Genomic DNA, 17,030 nt, shown 5'->3' on the forward strand with positions numbered 1-17,030 from the left:
AAAAATCCTAATTTGCCCATTTAACTGCAAGTCCCTATGGATAACATCACAACATGTAATGCAAGATGACAACATGACCATCATTCATACCAAATCAATGTTATCATTGGTAGAAACTTTAAACCATAATCAGGACCTGCAAAATTACTGTGGTTATTTCAAAGATGTGTGGAGAAATAAATATGAAACAAGTGACAGGTCAAAACAACGTTAATACCAGTATTTGCACCACCTAGAAATTTGAAAACAGAAACTATCTAAACCACAAGCATAGTAAAGGTTTAAGATCATGTTTACCTGAAAAACTAATAACTCTTTATTTTTCTCTAAGCTTAAAGATGTTGGAATCTTGACTGATCTGTAAATGCAAACCTGACTTCTTCCTGGCTGAGTAAACTCTTCAGATCTATGAGAAGAAGCATTCTCTGCCTTTCTTGAAGTGTTAATACTGTGCTGGAATGGACTGGATGGAAGTCTGTTAATTGACTACATCCAGGAAGTGAGCCAGCATAGATGCCACAGAAAAAGTACAACCGACAGCTAGAGGAAGAAGAAGAGAGGATCCAGGTTTTCATGACTAGATCGACTGCCATCACCGTAACTGTCACTTAAGAAAGGCTTAACTTTTTTTTTCCTGTCCAACTGGTTTACGCGCTGATTTCTTTGGCCATTTTCAGAGGCAGAGATGTCAGTTTTAACACCTGGATTAGCTTTTTAGGGAGGTAATAAATAATTTTGTAGTTCAACATGCAGCTTGCAATGTAACAATTTGTAAGTCTCTGACATTGTCTAAGGACTTCTTCTGATTTCTATTAATTCCAAAACATCCTTCCAGTTTCTGGCCCCAGAATGACTGCATCCATTCGTCCATTTATTTGCAGCAATGTTTCTGTATTCAGTTCAGACCACTGGGAACTGAACAACTGGACAGAAATTGCAATTAATAATCTGATCGGGAGTGTTGCCAAAGTAGCACCTAAGGCCTTAATTTTACACAGAACACCTCTGAGACATTCAGTGCCCAATACAGTGTATTAACAACTTCAACTTCCACATTTTGTTGCATTATAACAAACTTCAATTTTAACATACACCAACATAACAACAACACATAACTCTATATGTATGTGTTTTTTTACAAATGAAAATGTGAAAAGTGTGGCGCACATTTGTATTAAGTCTTCCTGATACAATTTTTGAGGTATGTTTCTACCAGCTTTGCACACCTAGAGAATGAAATATGTGCCTGTGCATTACAAAATAGCTCCAGCTCAGCCAGAAAGGGTGGAGAACACCTGCGAACACAATTGGATTTACATCTGGTCTTTGACTGGGCCATTCTAACACATGGCTAAGCTCCATTGTAGCTTTCGCGCCATGTTTACGGTTGTTGTTCTGTTGGAGGTGAACCTTTGCCCCGGTTTCACGTCTTTTGCAACTACTAACAGTTTGCTAATTAGCAGTGCAGCTTTCTTCCTGGACTTCCTTGACATGGGCTTCATCCATTGTCCCATCAACTCTGACCAGCTTCCTTGTCCTTCCTAAAGAAAGGCAAACCTACAGAATTTTGCTGCCAACACTATGTGTCACAGTGGGGAGTGTCAAGTGTGATGTGCAGTTTTAATTTTCTATCATAGATAGCATTTTGCATTGATGCCAAATACTTTCATTTGGATTCATCTGGCCAGAGCACCTTCCCCTACATGGCTTGTGGAAAAATGCAAACATGGCTTCTTCTTGGGGTTTTTTTGACAGTGGTTTTCCCTTTTTGTCCCACTCTTCCATTAAAGGCCAGATTTGCACAGTGCAACTTTATTTCTCTTACATTTTACAATCTACCACTTTTAAGAAGTTGTTTCCCAAAAACCAGCATCAACTTCTACCTGGCTCTGAGCAGAGTGTGATATTCTGTGCTTTCATGTGACAAATTTAACAAAGAATTATTGACAATTTACAATTTCAAATGTTTCATGTGAAACCCATGCAGTTGCAACAAACAATCTGACACTTTATAAACACTTTTGCCACTCAGGAATATGCACTTTTGGGAGCAAGAGATTACCATGTCCTTTGTTTGTGGAGTCTCTGATCTCACCTCTACAAAGTGGCAAAGAAGAAACTCTGTCTATTGGAGTAAATCCTCCCTATATCACTGGATCCAGGGAAGTAAATCCCATGAATTCCTCTCCTGCAGCTCCGTTGTCAGCTCATGCCAGGTTCAGGAAGGGTGATAGTGTGATGGATGGCAGCAGGCAAATCCACTCTTCTAATGAGCTTATGAATAAATATATCTTCTCTTGCATGTGCAGATCCACGTGGCCATGAAATGGATATTTGTTACGCACTATGCATGCGAGGGTGTGAATATAAATATGCATGTGACATGTATGCAAGTGCAGATAAGATTGGGGTAGGAAATGGTGCTGAAAAATTGGTCGCAATAAAGACAGTGCAGACCAGTGGGAAATATTTCTGTTTCATATTTAGTTGATATTTATTCCTGAGAATATTAGCTTTCGATTAAGTAATTGACAGAAAGGACCAAATCAGTGTTGTTCTTGTGAAAGAGAACAACAGTTCAGTCATGTATCCAACAAATGAATACGTTCTGAAAAACAATAGGAAGCTAAAGATTGTAGATCACATTTCCTCACCCCTTCAGAAAATATTCTAATAAGCAGCAGTCCGTTTACAGCAATAATTTATCAGTTCTGCCACCGTCTTGATTACATACAACCGCTCAGACAAAGACACCAGCACCCACACATGCGTTCACATACACACAGTGATGACGTGGGTGAGGATATACATCGACTCGCTGTCTGCAAACCCGAGCAGAGCTCTGCAGAAATCCAACACGCGGCTCCCGTCTCTATGGCAACAGCAGAGTGCAGGAAAAAAATAGTGCGGGTGGGGGACTGTCCACCTCACGAAGGTGGCGGTATTGCATTAAGAAGACCGACATCACTGACATTTAAACCCTGCGACGCCTCTTCTGAAATGTAATCAAAGAAACTCTTTGTCTTGATGGATTTTAGTCACTCTACAAGAGCAGTTCCTATTTTTCACCTCAATTCAACCAGATTACAGGTAATCCACATTTTCCTGACTCATTATCTCTTCTGATTCATTGCACCATCCAACCTCCCCCTGTGTGCTTTAAGAATATCTACCAATAAATAAAGACATCAAGTCTGGGCTTCCAGTGAAGTAAAATCTATCCAACAACATATTTTTGCCACATATAATTTGCATCGCAAAAAACATCCAATCAAATATTGCATCCAAAGAGTTATCTGTAAGTGCAATATTGCACACCTGGGACAATTATTGCAATTCAATATGTCATGCAGCCCTAATTCCCAATCTTCCCTTGAAATATGGAATTGTACCGTATTTAACACTTGAAAAAGCCATTCTTAGGTAATTTAACACAAATTGCAAAGAAGATAAACTGTGTCTCAATGGATACCTAAAGCTGTCCATTGCATATTGCATACACTTAAACAGCCAATGAGACCAGTGAATCACATTAATACACTGGTTATGAGCAGCCCTGAGCTACTTTTCAGTATCAAGTTATGGTTTAAACATTGTGAAAAATTTTACATCACACTTTTCTTACATTAGGACAACAAGGACCTATTAATCAGATGCCAGAGAAAGTGCAGTAATGATCGGAGTTTACCCTGACTGGACCGCAGAGTAGCACTGGCGGTTCCTCAACCTGTTGCTATGCACTGCTGCCCAGCCGGCTTAAAACATGTTTTCAAAATATTCCCTCACTTACAAGAAATACTAATTTGGCTAATTGGAAATATTTTCAGATGTTAGCAGGTGTTTATTGTAAACATGTCCTATAGTCTATATCAAAACAACAGTTACATGGTATAGATAAGATTGTTAAGTCAGTGAATAGTTATATTATTTTAGCATGAGTAGTAAGCAGGACGTTTTGTCTTTAAGAGTTGCAATTATACACAGAGGTTCTTAGAAAAGTAACACCATAGTTTACGGAGGAAAACAAGACCAGAAAAATATGAAGTGAGATGAAAAACAAAGCTGCTATTCGTGGTTGGATCATATAAGGAGGAATGTGTGCAAGGTGCACAGCAAGGTCGGACAAGAAGGTTATTTATTCTGTCTCAGTGATGTTTAACAACATGCTGCAGAAAAAGGAAGAAAACATAAGGAGCAGGAGGAAAGTTGAGCAGAAATCTGTGATACAGTGTGTCTGATTAGTGTTGAAGAAACGCTCGCTTTTCTATTCATCTGCTTAGACAAACCTAACTTGAGATAACTTTTTTCTACTTGAGCCTTAACTTTTTGCTTTATTAAAGGTGAGAGAGAATGAATGATACTGAATAAGGAGAATATAACAATTATCAGGTAATGTGAAAGATGCACGTTAGATGCAGAGTGGAGTGAAGGGAAATATTTTTCTTCAACCAGAACACATATTTTGCTATAACTGAATCTACCAAATATTTAGAATTACATTTATTTTATTTTTTATCTCTGCTCTTCTTTAATTTCAGTAATATTGCTTTAGAGTTATGTCTTAAAATTTAAAATAACACTATAAAAGAAGAGAGAAAAACTAAAAGTTCAGAATCAGAAGATTACAAAATTTTATTTTTGGCTATGAAACATATATTTTATTTACTTATTTACTATTTTACAAAAAAATATGCGCCATATATAAATTCAAATTTCTTGTTTTGATTATAATTAGATCCTACAGATATAATGTATGCTATTAAAACAGGCTACTTTTGTGATCATTTGCAGAAAGTTTTATTAATAAGCTTTTGTACAGCAACCCAGATTTTTGAGTGATGTTCAAAACTTCACTTCCTAAAAATGGTCAAGTGATACATTAAAAATAGTATAACCAGGTTATACAATGCACCAGTTGAAATACAGGCTAGTGATAGTAATTTACTATCATTTGAGCTTACGTAAACGTTAGCATGCTAAAGTTAGCATGCTAATGCCAGCACCCAAAGCAAATCTTCAAAGTAATCCATTCCAACTTTACTAATAAAACAAACACAAAGGCCAAATTGCTGCAAAACACAGACAACATCCACGAAACCACGAAAATTCGACATTAAAGTAAGGCACAGGATGGCATTGCCCACATTTCACATTGGTGTCACACCCACAAAGTGCAATGACTAGGGCAAAGTTTTCTGACATGTTTATGCACTGAAAAGGAAGCTTCAAATCACATTAAAAAAATCCCAAAATGGGTGAGAGCTGCTGTGTGATGGACAAATTAACATCTTTTACTAATTTTAAACTCATAAAATGAAAGGAACCAACTAATCTTAAATTCATTAGAGGTCGGTACACATATAACATTACATTTTGCATTTCACTTGATACCTTATCTATTTAAAACAGAAGTGTGAGGTCTCATAATCACAACAGGATGGGAACTTGAGTACTTGAGAGTTGATCATTTGGCCTTACGTCTGACCCAAAGACTTGATCCCAGTGTGTTCATCAGTAATCCGGCTCAGAGACCACATATGATTTTGTTTGCAACCTGTTTCGACTTGCCAAACAAAACAATGTAGACCAGATGTTGCAGTGGCACGTAGCGGCTGCGGACAGCGAACACAGAGTGCACGTCCATTAGACAGACTGCCTCTCCCACTTCTTTTATACATGCGTATAAGTGTGTCTGAGCATGAGGCTGTCTGCACACGTGCACATGCGGATTCATTAATACAGCCTTGGGAGGATTAGTGGAGGAAGGTGAGGTGCCACCAGAATTTTAAGAGGGCTACAGAAGGGGTTTGATTTCTAATAACGCTTATTAACAGAGCTCTCCCGAACACAAAAAGCTGCTCATTGACTGTTTCACATAGTCTTAACTGGGCCTGGATTAGAGCCATGGCAGAAAAGAAAGTGATCCTGAAGATATTTCTCATCCATGAAGCTCTTTATAATCATAAACACTTAATTTACATAAAGCATTTATTTGGAAACAGACTAGGTTTGTGGTGAGAAAACTGAGGAGAACTTGTATTTGCTTAGATGACCTCTTATCACATATTTTCATGTTACAACCTTCAATATGCTTTCTTGGGATTTTATGTGATCGACCTACACAAATGAGTGCGTAATTGGGAAGTAGAAGAAAATTGAAATGTTTTTCAGAAGTTAACACTCTTTGACTCTGGTACCCCTACTCATCATCGATCAAGAAACACAGCAGACAGGTCAGGAAGGCTGTGGTTAGGTTTAAATGGTTAGGTAATAAAACAATATTCCAAGCATTGAACATCTTACAGAGCACTGTTCATCATCTAAATGGAAATATTTTGGCACAACTCCCAATCAGCCAACACATGGCCATGAACCTCAACTTGACTTGCTGAAAAAGGGAATCATTAATCAGAGAAGCAGCCAAGAAGTTCATGGCAACTCTGGAGGAGCTGCAGACATCCAAAACACAGGTGGGAGAACCCGTTGACCAGACAACTATTAGTCATGCTCTCCACGAATCTAGCCTTTATGGAAAAGTAGCAAGAAGAAAGCCATTGTTGAAACACAGACATACGACATCCTATTTGCACCAAGGAAGAAGAAGGACCCCTGGTTAGATGAGACCAGAATGTTACGTACTGACCTAATGCAAAGTGCTGTTTGGACGAAAAACTAAAACTGTACTTGAAATGGAACACACTATCCCCAGAGTGATGGCATCTTGCTCTGGGAATGTTTTTTTTATCAGCAGAGAAAGGGAAGCTGCTCAGGTTGATGGATGGATGAATGGGACTAAATACAGGGTAATACAGGAATAAAAGTGGTTAGTGGCTGCAAAAGACTTGAGACCGGGGCAGAGTTTCACCTTCCAGGAGGACAATGACCTTAAACATACAGCGGGAGCTATTATGTTTAGATCAAGGTGTATTCCTATGTTAGAACAATCTAGCCAAAGTCCAGACCTAAAGCCAAATGAAAATATGAGGCAACACTTAAAAAACTATGTTAATAGACACCATCTATCCAACCTGACTGAGCTTGATCTTTTTGGCAATTTTCTGATGTACAAATCTTGTAGAGGCATACCCCAAAACACCTACAGCAACCTTTACAGCAAAACAACTGCAGTAAAAGGTGGCTCTATACGTTATTCACTCAGGGGTCTAAATACAAATGCATACCACACATTTCAGATTTTTGTTAGTAAAATAAAAACGTATGGAGAAAACCATGCATCATTTTCTTCTACTTTACAATTATATGGTAGTTTTATTGGCATGTCACATAAATACTTAATCTGTGATGCAGTATGGCCTCATGACTCAGTTATAAATGTAGCCATTGTTAACAGTGAGCATTTCTGACGCCACTAATTTTCTTTTCTTATGGATTATCTCAGTCAGATCAGATGGGTTGACACAAAGTAGTGACCGTAAACTTCCAACATTCCCTCACAAAGCCCTTGATAAGGAAATGAGAAACTCCTAAATATGGCAGCGAGCTGTAAAATTACACGTGAAATCACTTTAGGAGAGTGAGAGTATCATAATTGGCGACGACGCCGTTTGATATGGTGTTCTAATAATAGCAGCGCTGCCATAACCTTTATTCCAGCTAGAGTTCACCCCCTAGAGGAGATATTTATAACTTCCCAGCGTGTCCTCACTGGAGAGCCCCACCCTTTGTCATTGAAAAAATTTGCATGGGCAGGATGTTTTATTCAGCTTGATGTTATTTAATTAAGAACTTCCATAAAATGAAAACAAAACAAAACTGGCTTTTGATTTCCAGCTGTTCTTATTAAGATGCTTTTGATAATCTGTGCAACATAAAACAAAAACCATCAAAGCCCCTGAAAATTAATTCACATCTGATTAAAACTGATTGTTTGCCACTCTTATGTAACTCTTTGGACCACGATGCCAACAAACGCTTCAAAGTGGACCGTGAAATGACCAAGTAAATACATTACAGACAAGAGGTGAATGTTAACCCTGAGGATGGTGTTATTGTGCCATCCCGGTAAAATAGTCTGTAATTGATTAGATTTGCATGGAAACTCAACATTATAAGCCAGTATGTCACAGGGAAGCGTTTGCTCAGCTCTCCATCAGCAGGATTCTCAGAAAGCAATGTAACCCACTGCTCTGTTTTGTAAGCAAATTCTTATTATTGCTAATAATAGCACACTGCGGGTTTCTCTTCTCCACTCCACAGCTTTTTCATGTTCCCAGTAGGTAAAGCTACATATCCAGAAAAAAAATAATAATTATTGAGGCAAAGAAAAATGCCTTAAGGGGAAGTTATTAAAAGTAAATAAAAACTCATGTATTAAAATAAAAAAACGGAATACATTACAATTTTGTATTAGATGGTAGTCCAAGTAAATTTTTATAAATGCAAATGTAGAGGGGGGGGGGGTGTACTAAAATGTTGAACGCTGAAAATTGTTTGTGCTAATAAAAGAAATAATTTTCATATTTTGTCACATTAGAATCACAAATGTCAATTAATTTATGTAAGACCTCATATAAAGACAATTATGGATCATGCAAAAAGACATTCTGTGCCTGGAATGCATTTACATATATTTAGCCACCTTTACTATGACACCCTTGCAAAAAATTCAGTGCAACTAATTGCCATCAGAATCCACCTGTTAGCGGTTTAATCTCAGAATAAATCCAGCTGCTCTGTAAAGGCCTGAGCGGTTTGTTAGAGAACATCAGTGAATAAAAGACAACACGAAGACCAAGGAACATAGCAGGCAAGTCAGGGAAAAAGCTGAGGATAATTTTAAAGCAAGGTTAGTTCAGAAAAAACTTCCCAAGATTTAAACATCTCACAGAGCACTGTGCAATCCATTGTCTAAAAATGTAATATAAAGCATAACGCAAACCTTCCAAGACATCTCCTTGCTCCTTACCCGACTTTAAGGCAAGAAGAGTATTAATCAAGAGAAATGAACTGTTTGTTGTGCACTTCAATAATATGGCCTCCAGGGATGTTTTGCAGAAGAAAAACATAATTGCAAGAAATCCATACCTTAATCCTGTATAGAGTTTGCTACAAGCTATGTAGGTGACACAGCAAATGTGTGAAAGAGGGGGCACTGCTCAGATGAGACCAAAAGTTTTTTAGCCTTGAAAAACAATTATGGAAGAAAACATGGTGGTGGCCTCATCATACTATGGGGTAGCTCTTCTTTAGCAGGGACAGTAAAGCTGGTCAGTGTATGAGAGGATGGAAGGAGCCAAATCCAGGAATAAAGAAACAAAATCTGTCAGAGGTTGCAAAAGATTTGAGACTAGGGTGGAGATTCACATTCCAGTAGGACAACAACCAAAAACATAGTCAGTGCTAAAATAGAATGGTTTAAATCAAAGCGTGTTCATGTGTTAATGAATTATTTTCACTTTGTCTTCACCAAAACTGGCTTTTTATCTATTAGAGAATATAAAAACATCCTATTAGGATTTTTACCCATAGCTCCACCTGAGACTTTATCATTTTACAAGATACACTGACTGCATCTTTAAACTAATGATTCCAAATAATAACAAAGACTGTCCATCTGTCTGCAAAATAATTTGAAGGACTTTAATTTTTAAACTGAAAGGAGGACTAAATGAAAAGCTACAACAACACACGGTTGGTATGCAACTTAATTAAATTCCTCTCCTTTCGTTTCACAGTCAGTAACAAAGTGATATATCTTGAAGGGACGGTAGTGCTGTCAACACCTGTTATATGAGCTGACTGTCAGGCAAAGCGAGACACAGTGTCCACACACCTATGGAGACTGCTTTTGGCGCTGTGTAATATCATTCCAATTCTGAAACATCATGCAGTGAGAATTGGACATTAACCTTCAGTCTGTCTTTGCACTGTCATAAAATGTCTTAGGCTTATGATACATTTGTTTGACACAAGCTCAGAGGACGACACAGGAAAGATATCAAGCAATTATATAAATCAACATGACCCTGACACACTAGAGAGGATGTATGGCTTTTCAACTCACATTGGTGGATCACATAAATTTGGACAGTGACTGTTCAATACTATTCAAATTGTCCATTGAATAAATATAAATAAAGTATGTAACATACTACACAACACTTAAAATGCACAAAATAAAGTAAATATAGGAAAAACTTTAGGAGATAGACAGTATAATCTCAACACTTTAATTTTTTCAGAATTATTTTAAGATAGTGGGGCCCAAATTTTAAACGATAAGCATAAAATATTTTTTAAAGCAGCATGTTTAGGTCCTGTGAGATGTTTAAATATGACCATTTTAATGATTTATTTGAACCCTTCTTTTTACAGTGTGTCATGATTATATTTTATGCTTATAAAGCAAGTTGCACCGTCACATTATTTTCACAGCCATCAACAAACGTAATTGTGGTCACTCTTAAAATTGGCAGAGTTCATTTTAAGGTATAGTCCACATTTTTAGTACAGCTGAATCAGGGCTTTCCAAAAACCTAATGTTAGCATGTTTTATTCAATTATTCCAAAACCAGGTCTGATTGGGATCATTGTCCTGTTTGAACGTCAAGTTGTGTTGACGTTTTAACTATTTAAAACTGTTGATTTGAGGTGAAGTTGAAAAATTAGGAGGAAATTCTCTTGCTTTGGTATTCTATCTATTTTGTGCAATGCACCAGTGGTACTGAGAGTAAAACAGCCCCCACTGAAAGGCCCCCACTTTCAAAAATACCTTTACATATTGAGCAGCAAATTAATTAGATTATAATGGGCCAATTCTATCTACCCTACCTTTTTGTTAACAGTAACAAATGCAACATAAAACAATCTCATAACATTTAGCCAAACATTCTGGATGGTACATCACAATGTGCGCAGGTGCTAGGAAGTACGCCATTCAGAAAGCTAACCTCCAACCTTCTGCTGTGCTGACTGTGGAGCCGCCACATCAAAGGTAAGTAAAATGATTCTATTAACTGCATTTTGTTTTGCACGTACATGTTGGCGTATTTGATGTTTTACAAGAATTCTAGTCAGCATGTTTTATTTAACGTGACGTGTGAGCACTTGAAGCAGAAAGTTTGAATCAGCGGTTAAGCGGACTTGTTGGTCGTTACCTTTAGTGTAAGACGGTCTCTAACGACGGCGGGCAAAAGACAGTTGGAAAAAAAATCCCTCTAGGAAGTTCACGGGACGTTTAAGCATCATTGCACTTCAGGGTGTGATTTACTTTAACAGTCAACAGAACTGGGCCCTCTCCATACTGGCTAAGTTCATGTTTTCTACTAGTATCCACAGAAATTCCCATTTTAGCCAATATCAGCCTGTATGTCGACACCAGGAGGGCTTTCAGGTGGGAGGCGTATATTTAATGTGTCCAATACGTGCAAAGGAACTTCATTATCTTACAGCATCTGCATCGGGCCCAGTTATTAAAGAAATTGTTTGGAGCACTTTAAAGAAGCATAGCTGTAACTACCACTCCTTCTTTACACAGATGATTTTGAAATATGCAACCGTCGGGGAACATCCCACAAGAAGCATAAAGTCAAGAATGCAAAGCAAGAAGAGCTCTTCTAAGACTACCAGGTATGTCATTAAATTACTGATCAACTCAAGATATTAATGTGATGTCTTCCTCTTCTCCTTTTCTTGTTCTCTGCTTTCCTCTTCCTTTCCTTTCCCCACAATTAGAAAAAAACGCTTCTGTTGAAAAATATGACTTGACCAAGAAAACCAAATTATACGTACACCTTCTATTGTTTTATATGCTTAAATTAAAAACGCCCATGCTTTTTGTTTCTTACACTTAAACATGGAGTGTGGAAACCAAACCAAAGCATGTATGCTGTTAATGGGTCTGATCTACACTCTCAACCTCGAGTATCCGAAGATGCTGAAGAACAGTTTTGATGTATTCCAGAAAATTTAGTTGGAGCTTCATGGAGCAAAGCTGCTCAAAAAAGTCAATAGCCTGAAAGGCAAACTAATAGAATATACTTACATTCTTATGCTTGTTTCATCATGCCACAAGAAAAACGGATCTGTTTAATTTTAGTAACTTGTTGCAGGTTTAAAGATTTCCAAAAATGTCTTTGTTCTACTTATTTGTTTTCCTGGTTTTCAGTGATGGTTATTGAATTGCCATTTGCCAAAATTCTCTCCCTGACACAGACAAAAGAGAGCATATACTTGAAAGTGATCAGCTACAACTACAACCTTTCATGGTCTTCTAAACAGAAAAATGTCAAGCAACTAATTGATGAAGTGATATAATCTCCATGATATTCGGGGAAAAAAGGTCAGTCTGAGGTTATTTGCCTGAACTTGAGATCTTTTACAGTTGATTGGAATTTCTGAAAAAATAAAAATAAAAAAACTTGAAGTTTTCTTACTTTTGAAGAGTCAGGAAATGTATCTTTGCAAATGTTTTGTGAACTGTAGCACATTCCTGAGTATGTGAACTGGAGGATCAGGTTGTACCATCTTTGTTTATTTTTGAGCATGTGGTTAATTAAATAAAAATTGATCCTATCAGTATCATCTCCTGTGTCTGAAAATGCATCTCTTAAGTAAATGTAACCTTCCCCCTTCCCAGTAATGTTATATTTATTATTAATTATTAAGTACATTGATAATAAACAATAAGCATTAAAATTACTGACATTTTTAAGGTTATTAGTATTGAAATGTATCCAGAAATGTTATGTAGACTTTACCTAATTTATCTTAGTGTTTTTTAGCTGTTGAAATTAGATATTTCTTTATTAAAAAAATATTTGATTAAACTTGCTCAAACAAACTGAGTGCAAATTGTATGCTGAGCTTTTTTCGGTATATTCTATAGGCTGATTTTTACAGTGAACATGATGCTGCCACCATTATGCCTCACAGTTGATTCTGTGTTCTTAGCTTTGAAAGCCTCAACTTGACTGCTCCAAACATAATTCTTGTATAATCATTCCACCATAAAACAGGAATGGTTTTATTGAATCATTAAAAATTGTTTTCCAACTTTAGGCATATGTTTCAGTGTATGTATAAGCAAACTAACAGTATACTTCGAAATATTAGGGCAACTCAAAGTTTTGTTAGAAAATTAACATATTCAGCTAGCATATCCCTACTGTTTCTGCATATTTGCCATTTCAAAGTGTAATATTTTAGTAGCTCATCCAGTTAAAGTGGTAGATGAATGAAATGATGAAACCATGCTGACTAAATCCATTAATGACATTCAACCACCAGAAAACATTACTGAATCTAAGAGAGGATGCGGCCTGTTTCCCGGCTGGCTCCATCAGGTTCAACCACATCACGAGGAACTATAATGCAAGGAAACCTTCACCCACCACTGACTCAATAAACATGGCTATTAAGCAGTTCACATTTTGAGATTCCTAGCATCATTGCCTTCTGCATTTTGAATGACAGCTGACAAAGTAAGCTCATCAAAGCTCTCTCCAGGTGGTGATACTAAGTGGTGTGAAAACCGGCTGAAGGCGCCTCATCAAAAGGCATTCACCTGAGACCAGCAATAGCAGCTGCTGATGAGGTGTTTTTCTGGCAGACAGTGTTATTGAGACATTTTGTTCTGTTCACAGATAAACTATCCCCCCAGGACCAGGGAGTGAGGAAGGGATTCCAGCAGCACTTGAACTAGAAGGAAGAACCATCACCCAGCATACGACAGGGTGACTCTGGTGTGCCACAACAAGCTGCTGCTGACTGCAGAGTGACAGGGGGAAACTCCCCACCAACTTCAACCTATTTATGCAATCATATGATACAAAAGACTGTGCACTCTGGAAGGAAAAGTGAGACGAACATCAGTAAGAGCAAGCACCATTAGCCGCCCACAGCCTGTGCTTAGACACACACAATTCAACAGACATATACATACACACACTAAAAGACAATTGAATGCTCACCCACGCTGACGCATGAAACACACCAGCTCGCCACAAAGAAAACACTTACATTATCACACTCTGGTTGATTCACAGGTCCTCGAGCCCACGTTGTGATTAGAGTTCAGCCCTTTGACAGATGCATCAATTCATGGAGAGCAATTAGTTTTCTTACTTTCTTCCCATTAGCCCCATGACTGCACAAATGTCACTCAAACCACCAGTCAGCACAGATGCTCCAGGTGCGAGCTAAGACAGCAGACAGACTGACTGAGCAAAGGTGGAGCAGAAGGTGAAAGAGAGGAGGGGAGACGGGAGTTTGCAAGCATGTATGGAGGAATGAAACAAGCAAAGGAGGGTGTGGCCAAGCTCACCATTTTCAAACCAGACCTTGCATTCCTGAAGACTAGAGTACACCAGGTCCCCTCCTTCCAGTGGTACGAGCAATCCTTCCTCTCCGAGCGATGACCAGTTCATCAAAAACAGGGAGGGGAGCAATGATGGAAGAGATCAGAAAAAAGCAGATGCTGTGAAGCAGGGCTGATGATAAGTAGAGGGGCAGAGGAAGCTCTCCTTCTTCACTTGTCTCTTCACTGAAGAAATCTCCACAGGTTTCAGTGGCGATGCTGCCTGCTCAGCTCAGGCGCAGTAAATGATACAGAACTGGGCAGCTTTGGCAGTGACGGGAGGAGCAAGAGGAGGAGAAAGGAAGAGAAGGAGCAAAGGATAAGGAGGAAGAAGGAGTGCAGCAGTCACCGTGTCACTAGGGAAAGAGGGAGGTGAAAACTCCGTTATGGAAGCGTGTACCAAAGCTGTCAAGTGACAAAAATCTTCACCACTGTAAAATAAATCAGAGGTAAAAAGGAAAAAGAAAAACAAGTGGAATTCCCTGCGTTTTCAGAGAAAGGTGAGCTTCTCGTTTGCCCCTGTGACTGCATTAGCGTTCACTGTATTATGTATAGATGTGAGAGGTGCGCTCTCTCTACAGAAGCAAGAGCCCAGGTCTCCAGCAGATGAATGGTGCAGTGCTGCTGTTCTCATAGCAACCACAGAGCAAAAAGGAGGGGGAGGAGAAGGGTGGGTGCTGAGGCAGAAAAGAAAATGGCATAAAAAAGGGGGAGGGCGTTATTAAAGGGACACAGTTTTGTTGTCCAGGAACAGAGCTTTAGGGATACACCGGATCAGGAACAGAAACAAAAAAATTACAAAGAATAATTTCAGTAAAGCCCACTCTGTTTTCACCTGGGGCTAAAACATCTTGTCTGTCCTTGTTTCACCCTTGAAACATTATTTGCACAGCTGCAGCCATGTTTTGTGGCTACTTAATGGTTCAAATTTTCTAGGGTGGCCACTTTATTGAGCAATGCCCTTGCTTTTGTTGAAGTTAACACCGGTAAGGTTGCGAAGCTTCAATTCTGTTTTTATTAATATCCTTCAATGACAGTTATTCCCCTAGAGTGACATCTTCAGATCCCTGAAAATGTAGCCAACGAGCCTTAAAGAGGTGCTACAGTTGAAGGTCAAGCTTTTACAATGCACCAGTAATTAAAAATGATACAACTGAAGCATGGGGTCACATTAGGTAAGATATATGCTCAAGAACATGCATACTATTTTAAGAAAAATAAAATTTGCAGAACAATGCAGAAAATTGAGAAACATGAACAATAACAATCACTCAAATTTAAAGGTTTGACTTTTTTTTTTTTAACAAAACGTTATGTTCATTGTGCTGGTCATTTACAGAGCAACTCCACTTCACTTGCAAAACAGCCTTACAGAAAAATACAACATTGGCTAATTCACTGCACTAAACACTGCTTGGCTAACTGGTGCTAATATTATCTGTTTTATGCTACATATTTAATCTTATTAGCTAACTACGCTAAGCAAAACAAATGCAACTTTACACAAAAGCTTCTAATTGCAAAACTGGCTGATTTCACTTAAATGGATTAGCCTAAACCAGCCCCCATTGATGTGCTAGGCTAAGCTAAAAAACAAAAACAAATTTGCAGGAAACTTTATAACAGGGGCTCTAAAAATGCTTGCCTTGTTGATGCTAATTTTGTTGGCTATAGCTATTCCCATAGCTTAGTCTAGCATCTACTTGCATGCTGGAACAGTCTATTCTTTACATTCACAGAAATACCAAACACAGCTATCTTTAACCATTGGCCGCATCAGGGGGATGCTAGGTGCGACTACAGCTCCCCCTGGATTCCCATAGCACACGCAATAGTGTATTTTCTATTTTTCAGTTTGATGTAACATATTATCCTGAACAGCAAAAATAATCTATAATAAACAGTTAATTATCATGACTAGACAAAAAACTATAGAGATATAATTAACACTTTTGCCCTTTATCAGAACAGGCTCATTTATCTGTTATGAAGGCAACTAATAGTCTGTTACTTATCGAGTGTGGGTGTTGCAGACCAACTTTATTTCTAAATGATCCGTTTGCAATCGTCTTGGTTTTGTATGGTATGATTTACAAGCCAGAAATTGTCCATGTATTTATTAAGCACACAGTTGGTGATTGTACGGTATGTTGAAGGTGCTGTAAAGAAACATAGGGACCTATGATCACAGCACAGCACCATCAAAAAGCTAACACATAGTACCTGCTGAAAAAAACTCTGGTCTTCTGATCTTTTATTATAGAGACACACATCCAGATTTCTCATTTTTTATATTTTCTGTTCAAGTAATTGGTTGATGGAAAAAAAATGATCATTTTCCAAATGTCTGAAATTAAAATTTTATAATTTAACTGACAAATCACAGATAAAGTGGCTAGGCAGATGTTGCCTTATGGCGGATATGCAATTTTATCACTTGTACCATAGAATCCAAAACTGACATCTGTTTTAAAATTTGTTGTCCATTTAGATAAATAAAATACTCCTTCAATCTTTCAAAGTCAGTGAAAAAGAAGTGATATTTGCATTTATGGGTATTTTATCTTAGATGTTCAGACTTTCTAGTGTCTATAATAAAAGCATTTTTGTCACCGCTTTAATACAGGAATTGGCCAGGGATGCAGGGAGAGAGCAATAGTCCGAGGTTTCCCAGACGTGTTTAGGTCATAATTTATTATGTGGGAGAACTGCT

The 17,030-nt window shown here is 38.0% G+C and overlaps 1 protein-coding gene across 10 annotated transcripts in view; it reads right to left on the reverse strand.

Moving 5' to 3' along the window:
* tanc2b (tetratricopeptide repeat, ankyrin repeat and coiled-coil containing 2b) overlaps window positions 1-17,030 on the reverse strand; it is a 223,682-nt gene that overhangs the window by 85,705 nt on the left and 120,947 nt on the right. The window contains exon 1 of one of the 10 annotated variants that reach the window (XM_047377861.1): window positions 14,285-14,863. The exons of 7 other annotated variants lie outside the window; for them this stretch is intronic. In XM_047377861.1, the coding sequence (XP_047233817.1) occupies window positions 14,285-14,387 (103 nt within the window). In that variant the 5' untranslated portion in view covers window positions 14,388-14,863. Of the gene's footprint in view, window positions 1-13,980; window positions 14,052-14,284; window positions 14,864-17,030 lie in introns of those variants that run through there. 2 more of the 10 variants (XM_047377862.1, XM_047377864.1) reach the window with 2 other exon arrangements.

This window comes from Girardinichthys multiradiatus, chromosome 10, assembly GCF_021462225.1.
Source record: "Girardinichthys multiradiatus isolate DD_20200921_A chromosome 10, DD_fGirMul_XY1, whole genome shotgun sequence".
Taxonomy (NCBI): Eukaryota; Metazoa; Chordata; class Actinopteri; order Cyprinodontiformes; family Goodeidae; genus Girardinichthys; species Girardinichthys multiradiatus.